The following is a 12,281-nucleotide window of genomic DNA, read 5'->3' on the forward strand; positions in this document are numbered from 1 at the left end:
TGATGAATGGAATGTCTACATTGAAATTGTGGACAAGCCAGTACCTCCCGGTAATCGTCTGGCTGACCATACGGTGTCCTCCCAGGGATTTACTAGAACCGCACTTTGATAAAACTACTGTTACACACTCACATCTGCAAATCCTGCTCCGTCTCTCGTAACTTGGACTCACAACGAGACAGATTTTGTATTACAGTGTCGATCTCGCTTTTCAGAGCCTCTCGCTCTGCGGTCAGCTCCTCCACCCGCGCAATGAGACTCTTCCTAGCCATATCAACCTCAGTCCTGTGGAAAAAAATAATTAAGATGTAGATAAAAATGAATACTTCTGTCACAACATGATTGTCATCCCTGACTGCCGGGGAAACTATGTATAACAGGCATGGCCAACCTGCAGCTCTCCAGCTGTTGTAAAACTACAACTCCCACAATGCCCTGCTGCAAGCTGATAGCTGCTGGCAGTCTGGGCATGATGGGAGTTGTAGTTTTGCAGCAGCTGGAGAGCCTCAGGTTGTCCATCCCTGATGTATAAGGACAGTTGCCATAAGTAATGTGTCAGTTATGTTACATTTTAAACCCCCAGAAGTTAAATCAAAATTGGAAAAACGCTCCTCAAAACGTCCCTTTTTTATTGTAGATTTTGATTCACGGGTAAAGGAGAATTGATAACATGCACAGAAGTCCATGATATCATCTCCCTGGGGAAGATTTTTTCCTCTCTTTCAGCAGCCAGTTATCACACTCTGACTGTCTCCTCTCTTCCATACTGGAGGATCACAGACAGCTGAAGGGGAAGGGCTATTTAACCCTTCATATCTAAGGCTGGGGAGTAGACCAAGCTCACAGCGCTAGGTGATACACACACACATTATATATATATATATATATATAGAACAAACATATAAACACAACACTTTCGGTTTTGCTCCCATTTTGCATGAGCTGAACTCAAAGATCTGAAACATTTTCTACATACACAAATGACCCAAATATTGTTCACAAATCTGTCTAAATCTGTGTTAGGCTACTTTCACACTTGCGTTTGATCGGATCTGTTCTGAACGGATTCGATCATATTAATGCAGACGGAGGCTCCGTTCAGTACGGATCCGTCTGCATTAATAACTTAGAAAAATGTCTAAGTGTGAAAGTAGCCTGAGCGGATCCATTCAGACTTTCAATGTAAAGTCAATGGGGGACGGATCCGCTTGAAGATTGAGCCACATGGTGTCATCTTCAAGCGGATCCGTTCCCATTGACTTACATTGTAAGTCTGGACGGAACCGCACGCCTCCGCACGGCCAGGCGGACAGCTGAACGCTGCAAGCAGCGTTCAGCTGTCCGCCTGGCCGTGCGGAGGCGAGCGGAGCGGAGGCTGAACGCCGCCAGACTGATGCAGTCTGAGCGGATCCGCATCCATTCAGACTGCATCAGGGCTGGACGGAAGCGTTCTGCTCCGCTCGTGAGCTCCTTCAAACGGAGCTCACGAACGGACCTATGAACGCTAGTGTGAAAGTGAGCACTTCTCCTTTGCCGAGATAATCCATCCCACATCACAGGTGTGGCATATCAAGGTGCTGGGTAGACAGCATGAATATTGCACAGGTGTGCCTTAGACTTCCCACAATAAAAGCCCACTCTGAAATGTGCAGTCTGATCACACAGCACAATGCCACAGATGTCGCAACATTTGAGGGAGCGTGCAATAGGCTTGCTGACTGAAGGAATGTCTACCAGAGCTGTTGCCCGTGCAATGAATATTCATTTCTCTACCATAAGCCGTCTCCAAAGGCATTTCAGAGAATTTGGCAGTACACCCAACCAGCCTCACAACCGCAGACCACATGTAACCACACCAGACCAGGACCTCCACATCCAGCATGTTCACCTCCATGATCGTCTGAAACCAGCCACCCGGACAGCTGCAGCAACAATCGGTTTGCATAACCAAAGAATTTCTGCACAAACTGTCAGAAACCGTCTCAGGGAAGCTCATCTGCATGCTTGTTGTCTTCATCGGGGTCTGGACCTGACTGCAGTTCATCGTTGTTACCGACTTGAGTGGGCAAGTGCTCGCATTCTATGGCGTCTGGCCCGTTGGAGAGGCGTTCTGTTCATGGATGAGTCCCGGTTTTCACTGTTCAGGGGAGATGGCAGACAGCGTGTGTGGGGTCATGTGGGTGAGCGGTTTGCTGACGTCAATGTTGTGGATGGAGTGGCCCATGGTGGTGGTGGGGTTATGGTATGGGCAGGTGTATGTTATGGACAACGAACACAGGTGCATTTTATTGATGGCATTTTGAATGCACAGAGATACTGTGACGAGATCCTGAGGCCCATTTTTGTGCCATTCATCCACGACCATCACCTCATGTTGCAGCATGATAATGCACGGCCCCATATTGCAAGGATCTGTACACAACTCCTGGAAGCTGGAAACATCCCAGTCCTTGCATGGCTAGCATACTCACCGGACATGTCACCCATTGGGCATGTTTGGGATGCTCTGGATCGGCGTATACAACAGCGTGTTCCAGTTCCTCCCAATATTCTGCAACTTCGCACAGCTATTGAAGAGGAGGGGACCAACATTCCACAGGCCACAATCAACAGCCTGATCAACTCTATGCGACGGAGATGTATTGCACTGCGTGAGGCAAATGGTGGCCACACAGATACTGACTTTCATTGTGGGACGTCTATAGCACACCTGTGCAATATTCATGCTGTCTAATCAGCACCTTGGTATGCCACACCTGTGAGGTGGGATGGATTATTTTGGCAAAGGAGAAGTGCTCACTAACACTGATTTTGACAGATTTATGAACAATATTTGAGAGTAATGGGTCTTTTGTGTATGTAGAAAATGTTTCAGATCTTTGGTATTAGCTCGTGCAAAATGGCAGCAAAACCGAAAGTGTTGCGTTTATATTTTTGCTCAGTGTATATAGCTGTGAGATACAGCTATTAGAACGGGGCTGCGTTGCAATACCATACACAACTTGTGGTCAGGAGTGGCACTGTTTTTGGAGAAAGCAGCCATGTTTTTCTACTCTTTTAACCCAATTTGAGATTGAGACTGTTTGACAAATTACTTGCAAAATCTCCTAATCTACGATATTATACTGAGTTGATGCAAATCATTTAAAAAAAAGCTAAAATATAAGGTATTTTTTTAATAAAAAAGTGAACATACGATAAAATAGAAATGCTGGGAATAAAATGATCATATTTATTAAGCTTACTGTGCATCTCTCAGCTGGGCATTCTCCATTATCAAAGCATCGACAGGATTACCACCTGGGAAAAGAAAGTATTATGAGTCCAGGAACTGCTGGACATTTAATGCAGGCTAATATAGGTTTGTTTTTGGTTTTGTTACAGCTGTCAATTTAAAAGTCAATGGTGCATGGATCGGCAACCTTCGTCAGCCGAGCTGCTGTAAAACTACAACTCCCAGCATGCACACCTATTTGACTGTTCTTGTAACTCTCATAGAAGTGAAAGAAGGATTCTGGGAGTTGCCGTTTCAGAACAGCTGGAGTGCCGGAGGTTGCTGTTACATGCAATAGTGAAATCTCATCATCAATTTCTCACATTGACCACTAGATGTCAGTACAATCAGCATTTATACCAAGCATACATAGAACAGTATGATCCGATATGTGAGCGGACAGATGGTGGCTACAGTGGGTGAAGCAGAGAGCGCAATGTGCAAACGTTTTACTGCCACACTTTGCCCTCAGAGCAGCACTTCTGTTCTGCGTTAACCGCAGTCTCTTGATTTAGCTTTGTGAGGAGGGGGCAGTAAGCGACGGTATATTGGCACACGCTCTGACAGGTACATTTGAGGCACTTTTTATATATAATACGTGTATATATAGATTTGTTGCCATCCAAGGCCTGGGGGGCCCAGACGCTCACCCGGGATAACAGGGAAATAGGCCTGGGAGATTTTAGGTGAAAAAAATCATCTTGAATATTTCAACTATATAGATGATTATTGTTTATAATGTCAATTGTGTTTTTTTCTTGCTTAATTAACTAAAATACATGGCCAACTGGTGCACTGTATATGAAGGGATATCCTGTATATAGGGAGTGTCCTGTATATAGAAGGGTGCATTGTATATAGGGGTGTCCTGTATATGAAGGGATATCCTGTATATAGGGAGTGTCCTGTATATAGAAGAGTGCATTGTATATAGGGGTGTCCTGTATATGAAGGGATATCTTGTATATAGCGCAAGTCCTGTATATAGAAGGGTGCATTGTATATAGGAGTGTCCTGTATATAGAAGGGTGCATTGTATATAGGGGTGTCCTGTATATGAAGGGATATCTTGTATATAGCGCAAGTCCTGTATACAGAAGGGTGCATTGTATATAGGAGTGTCCTGTATATGAAGGGATATCTTGTATATAGCGCATGTCCTGTATATAGAAGGGTGCATTGTATATAGGAGTGCCCTGTATATGAAGGGATATCTTGTATATAGCGCATGTCCTGTATATAGAAGGCTGCATTGTATATAGGAGTGCCCTGTATATGAAGCGATATCTTGTATATAGGGGTGTCCTGTATATGAAGGGATATCCTGTATATAGGGAGTGTCCTGTATATAGATGGGTGCACTGTATTTAGAGGAGTATGCTGTATCTAGGGGGGTGCGTTGTATATAGATGGGTGCACTGTATATAGAGGAGTATGCTGTATATAGATGGGTGCACAGTATACAGAGGAGTATGCTGTATATAGATAAGTGCACTGTATATAGAGGAGTATGCTGTATATAGATGGGTGCACTGTATATAGAGGAGTATACTGTATCTAGGGGGGTGCACTGTATATTGAGGAGTACACTGTATATAGATGGGTGCACTGTATACAAAGGAGTATGCTGTATATAGATAAGTGCACTGTATAGAGAGGAGTATGCTGTATATAGATGGGTGCACTGTATATAGAGGAGTATGCTGTATATAGATGGGTGCACTGTATATAGAGGAGGATGCTGTATATAGATGGGTGCACTGTATATAGAGGAGTATGCTGTATATAGATGGGTGCACTGTATATAGAGGAGTATGCTGTATATAGATGGGTGCACTGTATATGAAGGGTGATCCTGTATATAAAGGGGGTGTCCTGTATATAGATGGGTCCACTGTATATAGAGGAGTATTTTGTATCTAGGGGGGTGCACTGTATATAGAGGAGTATGCTGTATACAGGGGGTGTCCTGTATATAGATGAGTATGCTGTATCTAGGGGGTGTCCTGTATATAAAGGGGGTGTCCTGTATATAGATGGGTGCATTGTATATAGGGGTGTCCTGTATATGAAGGGATATCCTGTATATAGGGAGTGTCCTGTATATAGAAGGGTGCATTGTATATAGAGGTGTCCTGTATATGAAGGGATATCCTGTATATAGGGAGTGTCCTGTATATAGAAGAGTGCATTGTATATAGGGGTGTCCTGTATATGAAGGGATATCTTGTATATAGCGCAAGTCCTGTATATAGAAGGGTGCATTGTATATAGGAGTGTCCTGTATATAGAAGGGTGCATTGTATATAGGGGTGTCCTGTATATGAAGGGATATCTTGTATATAGCGCAAGTCCTGTATACAGAAGGGTGCATTGTATATAGGAGTGTCCTGTATATGAAGGGATATCTTGTATATAGCGCATGTCCTGTATATAGAAGGGTGCATTGTATATAGGAGTGCCCTGTATATGAAGGGATATCTTGTATATAGCGCATGTCCTGTATATAGAAGGCTGCATTGTATATAGGAGTGCCCTGTATATGAAGCGATATCTTGTATATAGCGCATGTCCTGTATATAGATGGGTGCACTGTATTTAGAGGAGTATGCTGTATCTAGGGGGGTGCGTTGTATATAGATGGGTGCACTGTATATAGAGGAGTATGCTGTATATAGATGGGTGCACAGTATACAGAGGAGTATGCTGTATATAGATAAGTGCACTGTATATAGAGGAGTATGCTGTATATAGATGGGTGCACTGTATATAGAGGAGTATACTGTATCTAGGGGGGTGCACTGTATATTGAGGAGTACACTGTATATAGATGGGTGCACTGTATACAAAGGAGTATGCTGTATATAGATAAGTGCACTGTATAGAGAGGAGTATGCTGTATATAGATGGGTGCACTGTATATAGAGGAGTATGCTGTATATAGATGGGTGCACTGTATATAGAGGAGGATGCTGTATATAGATGGGTGCACTGTATATAGAGGAGTATGCTGTATATAGATGGGTGCACTGTATATAGAGGAGTATGCTGTATATAGATGGGTGCACTGTATATGAAGGGTGATCCTGTATATAAAGGGGGTGTCCTGTATATAGATGGGTCCACTGTATATAGAGGAGTATTTTGTATCTAGGGGGGTGCACTGTATATAGAGGAGTATGCTGTATACAGGGGGTGTCCTGTATATAGATGAGTATGCTGTATCTAGGGGGTGTCCTGTATATAAAGGGGGTGTCCTGTATATAGATGGGTGCACTGTATATAGAGGAGTATTTTGTATCTAGGGGGGGGTGCACTGTATATAGAGGAGTATGCTGTATACAGGGGGTGTCCTGTATATAGAGGAGGTGTCCTGTATATAGACAGGTGCACTGTATATAGAGGAGTATACTGTATATAAAGGGTGTACTGTTTATCAAGGGTTATCCTGTACATGGGGGGGGGGGGGTGTTCTGCATATAGATGGGTGCAGAGGAGTATGCTGTATATAGAGGGGGTGCACTGTATATAGCGGGGGGTCCACTGTATATAGAGATATTATATGTACATGACATTAACATTACAATGGGGGTACAGTACAGTGTATATAATACATGGACATTACTACGGGGTACAGTATATAATGATACATGAACATTACTATGGGTGTACAGTACAGTATATTACGACATGGACTTTACTATGGGGGTACTCCACTGGTATCATTCAATGGTATGATTTTGGGGTGCATAACACTTATTGATCATTTATTCTGTTTTTTGGTGGCGAATAAGCAACAATTCTGATTTTTATTTATTTTTTTAAAGCATTTACCCTACGGGAAAAATTACATAACAACTGTATAGTGTGGACGCAGTAATACCAAATATGTGGAGGGGATTAAATTATTTTTCAAATAGAAAAAAGTTTTTTTTTACCAAAAGTTTTTTTTAGCTATTAACAGTACCACAGGGGGAATTTAACGGCGATCTTTTGATCACTTCTATAATTCTCTTTACTACTGCTATAATGAAAGTCACCAGCAGGCTGCGCCAGAGAGGTGTGGCCTGCTAGAATACACTGCAGGCATTAGGTCCCAGCGTGCCGCACACAGACATCGGTATTAGGGATGAGAGAATTTCATATTTTGAAGTTCGTGTGCGGGTTTGTGTCGTGGTATTTACTGAATTGCGTTATGGATTCCATTACCACGGACCATAACGCTATTCCATGACACAATGCATAACGGAATGCCTTTAGAGGCATTCCGTCATAATAGAAATATATGGCCTGCATAATGGACCCATCCGGTTTACGTAATGCAGGAGAGGACTCCAGCATAACAGAAACCGGATGGATCCGTTATTCAGGCTATAGACTTCTATTATGTTGGAATGAATAACGGAATGCCTCTAAAGGCATTCCGTTATGCATTGCGTCATGGAATTGCCTTATGGTCCGTGGTAACGGAATCCATAACGCAATTCAGTGAATATCACAACACGAACTTCTAAATATGAAATTCGCTCATCCCTAATCGGCATCCTGCAATATTATTCGTGGAGTGCCGATGGGAAACAGAGGGAGTCCGTTATTGAGAGACTGGACTTTACCAATTAGCGCCATTAGAGCAGGAGCCCTACTGTCCACTGCATGTGAGACCCAGCACCGCAGCCATTTTACGACGGCCTAGAATAATGCCCATTTATGAACCCCATAAAAATACGTATTGGCAGAACTCCTGCAGGGTAGAGGCACGGGCTCCCGCTACGCTCCTCCGGCTGGAAATGAGTCAGGTCAGACTGAATGAGTGAGACATCTGCACAGTGATTATATACCAGCGCAGTCTGTACAAGTTCTCTACAGTCCCTGTCGCCAACGCCAGGATTAAAAATAAAATTGTTACAAACTAAAAGGGTGAGCTGAAGGAAAGAGCACACCACAGGGCCAGACCACCAGAAGATCTAATCATGAACAACACAGTCTCATCAGACAACACATTTCAGGTCTAATAATGCCTCTTCAACAGGTTACAAAAAACATAAAAAGGAAAGCTTAATGAATGGATCCTCTGGTGTTCATCTAAGGCCTATTGCACACGACCGTATGGCTTTTTCAGTGTTTTGCGGTCCGTTTTTCATGGATCCGCTTTTCCGTTTTTTGTTTCCGTTGTGTTTCCGTTTCTGTTCCGTTTTTCCGTTCCGTTTTTCCGTATGGCATATACAGTATACAGTAATTACATAGATAAAATTGGGTTGGCCATAACATTTTCAATAGATGGTTCAGGAAAGAACGGAAACGGAAGACATACGGATGCATTTCCGTATGTGTTCCGTTTTTTTTGCGGATCCATTGACTTGAATGGAGCCACGGACTGTGATTTGCGGGCAATAATAGGACATGTTCTATGTTAAAACGGAACGGAAAAACGGAAATACGGAAACGGAATGCATACGGAGTACATTCCGTTTTTTTTGCGGAACCATTAAAATGAATGGTTCTGTATACGGACCGTATACGGAACGCAAAAAACGGCCAGTAAACGGGGAAAAAAAACGGCCGTGTGCAATAGGCCTAAGTATGGAGAATGTCCGTTAACGGAGCTTGACTGATTGTCTCATATCCACCATTCTCTCCTTCCTGATGGAGTCACTGTACAGAAGGGTCTGAAGAGTTGGCCTTGTCTGAACAAGTGGTCTTACACAATTTCATGAAAACAGGCGCAAAGGACCTAACATTTGTAAGTAAAGTAAACGTAGAAGCAATGCAATATAATAAGGCTCCATTCAGACGTCCGTAGAATGGGTCCACATCCGTTCCGCAATTATCGGGAACGGGTGCGGACCCATTCATTCTCTATGGGGCCGGAAGAGATGCGGAGAATACACTATGTGCTCTCCGCAACCGCATTTCCGGAGCGCGGCCCCGATCTTCCAGTCCACAGCTCCGCAAGAAAATAGAGCATGTCCTATTCTTGTCCGCAATTGTGGACAAGAATAGGCATTTCTATAGGGGTGTCGGCCGGGTGTATTGCGGATCCGCAATGCACTACGGATGTCTGCATGGAGCCCAAGATATCAGGATTGCATATATCTTCGCTTCTGCAGGACACAATACCTTGTAAGTCAGCACCCTCGTCCACATCTGAAATAAATTCTGGACTGGTTCCATACATCTCAGCAAAAAGGGAATCATTGTTCCGCTCATGCGCTTCCTCTCCTGGATCTGAATTTGGTTTTGGGGTACTTGAGGGAGAACACAAAAAACAAAGGAATTAGGACATTAAATACTAAAATGGATTGTGAAAATGAAGGCGTATTATTCAGGTTCTTCAGGTGAACACTTGGAGACACTAGCCATACAATTTTCTAATACAGATCTTTTTCCAATAGCAATTCCTCACATATAAAAATCTGTCCTGTTCCTGAGATAATCACACAGGTCCACAGGCAATTACATGAAAGAGCTCTTCACCCGTCAGCTGGATGGGTCGGAGCGTGCTCCTGTTGTATACGCTGGGAGTGTTCAAAGGGTGCAGACTCCTACTTAAATGTGGAAACCCATCCACAACATGCTGGACCTGTAAGGCTGAGTTCACATGAGCGTGTCTGGATAAGGTCCAGATGCGTTGCGGCAAACCCGCGCGAGTAGGTACCCAATTGCAGTCGGTTTTGACTGCGATTGCGTTCCGTTGCTCAGTTTTTATCGCGCGGGTGCAATGTGTTTTACACGCGCGTAATAAAAAAAACTGACTGTGGTGCCCAGACCTGAACTTCTTCACTGAAGTTCAGGTTTGGGATCGGTGCTGTGTAGATATTATTTTCCCTTATAACATGATTATAAACGAAAATAATAGCATTCTTTAATACAGAATGCTTAGTAGGTGGTCAATTGAGGGTTAAAAAATAAAAAAATAATTAACTCACCTTCTCCTCTTGATCGCGTAGCTGCCGGTCTCTTCTTACTTCTTTATGAGCTGCCGGCTAAAGGACCTGTGGTGACGTCAGATCACATGGTCCATCACCGTGGTTTCCTGCAATGTCTGATCTATAGTGTTTACAAAATGTATGCGAACTCGACCACGTTGCTGCTTTGCAAATCTGATCGATTGAAGCTTCCGCATGTTCTGCCCAAGATGCCGCTCTGGTAGAATAGGCTCTAATATTTTGTGGACAAGCCAGTCCCTTCAGATCGTAGGATTCTATAATTACCCTTTTTACCCATCTGGCCAAAAGTTGTTTTGGAAGCTTTCCTGCCTTTATTTCGGCCAGCAAACTGTATGAACAGATTTGTATCCTTCCTAAATCTGCTAGTAACCTCCAAATATTCCAGAGGAGTCCGCCTGACATCTAGCATGTGGAAGCTCTTTTCCGTGTCATTTTTCGGATCTGCACTGATTTAGATAAACGTAGAGACTACTTTCAGTAAAAAGGTAGGATCCAGCTTTACAATGACCCTGTCATCTAGAATCTGAAGGTCAGGTTCCCGGGTGCTTAAGGCTTGTATCTCACCTATCCATTGAGCCAATGTTACTGCCACTAGGAAAACAGTCTTCAGAGAGAGATTTTTTTTAAAGAGCAATTCTGTATTGGTTCAAAAGGGTTCTTTAAGCAATTGAGAACTGTCGATAAATCCCAAGGAGGAACAGTTGATTTCGGAGGTGGTCTAATTCTTGTTGTTGCTTTTGTAAATCTGCTTGCACATCTATTCTCTGCCAAGGAATAATCTAGGCGCTTAAGGCTTCTATCTGAACCTTCAGGGTGCTGGGTTTAAGACCCTTAGCAAACCCTTCCTGTAAAAATCCATTATTACCGCCAACTTCGGGAGAAAAGAATTTCCATTTTTTATACCAACCAGGAGTAAAATGTCTTCCATATTTTGTTGTAGATAGCTGAGGTTACCTGTTTATGGCTCTTTTGAAGAGTTGATATAACCCTGTCTGATAATCCCTGTAATCTTAACCTGCTGTCAATCTTAGTCTGTTTATTTCCGGATTCCAGATCGGAAAGAAGGTCTGGTCTAGAGGGAGAGTTATCGGATGTTCTGTAGCCATGGAAATTAGGACTGGAAGCCATGATTGTTTTGGCCAGAATGGGCCCACTGATATTACTTTTGTTGACTCCGCCCTGATTTTCCTGAGGATTGCCGCTAATAGGGGAAATGGAGGGAATGCGTATGCCAGCTTCATATCCCATTTTGTAGATAAGGCATCTACCCCATCTGGATGATCTCTCGGATTTAGCGAGAAGAAGGAATCTACCTGCGCATCCCCTTTTGTAGCAAAAAGTCTATTTCGGGATATCCCCATACCTCGTTAACTCCTTGAACACTTGTTTGTTCAGAGACATTTGCTCGGGTCCAGGTAGTGTCTGCTCAGAAAATCTGCAGAGATTAATAAGACATTCTTTTCCGCCCAGGAAAGAAGAAGAGGGAATCTCGTTCCCCCTTGATGCCTGAGGAAAGCTACTGTTGTCATGTTGTTTGATAAAATTCTTATGTGGTGACCACATAAAAGATCCTGGCTCTGCCTCAGCTTTCCCAAACAACTTGGAGCTCCTGAAAGTTCGAGGATTTTTCTTTAGTTTCTTGATTCCCAACCTCTTGAAAGTAATGTTGTCCTATTTTGGCCCCATCCCTGCTGACTAGCATCTGTCATTGCAACGATATAGGGACTTAGGTTCCGGGAGTCCCTCTTGAGAGATTCTCTGCATTGTCCCACCATTTCAGAGATTCTTGAGCTTTGTCTTTTAAGTGAATTTTTTGATTCAGTGATTGTTGGTTTCCATCCCAGACCGAGAGAATCATCTTTTGTAATGTTCTTGAGTGGAACTGACTCCATGGGACCGTCATAATACAGGCCGTCATCAAACCCAGGATGCTCATCGCTTCCCTTATTGTACATACAGATTTCTTTTGAAAGGCCATGACATTTTCTAATAGGCTTATCCGTCTGTTTCCTGGAAGGAAGGATTTCTGCAACCTGGAATCTAGTACGGTTTCTAAAAAC

The 12,281-nt window shown here is 43.3% G+C and overlaps 1 protein-coding gene across 1 annotated transcript in view; it reads right to left on the minus strand.

The window, feature by feature from the left end:
- The window catches only part of LOC122928581 (C-Jun-amino-terminal kinase-interacting protein 4-like), a 116,434-nt gene that overhangs the window by 52,829 nt on the left and 51,324 nt on the right, over positions 1 to 12,281 (minus strand). The window contains exons 8-10 of the mRNA XM_044281562.1: positions 9,392 to 9,519; positions 3,246 to 3,300; positions 133 to 285 (exon numbers count right to left, since the gene is read on the minus strand). Coding sequence (XP_044137497.1) covers positions 133 to 285; positions 3,246 to 3,300; positions 9,392 to 9,519 — 336 coding nt within the window. The remainder of the gene's footprint in view (positions 1 to 132; positions 286 to 3,245; positions 3,301 to 9,391; positions 9,520 to 12,281) is intronic.

This window comes from Bufo gargarizans, chromosome 2 (assembly GCF_014858855.1).
Source record: "Bufo gargarizans isolate SCDJY-AF-19 chromosome 2, ASM1485885v1, whole genome shotgun sequence".
NCBI classification, from domain to species: domain Eukaryota; kingdom Metazoa; phylum Chordata; class Amphibia; order Anura; family Bufonidae; genus Bufo; species Bufo gargarizans.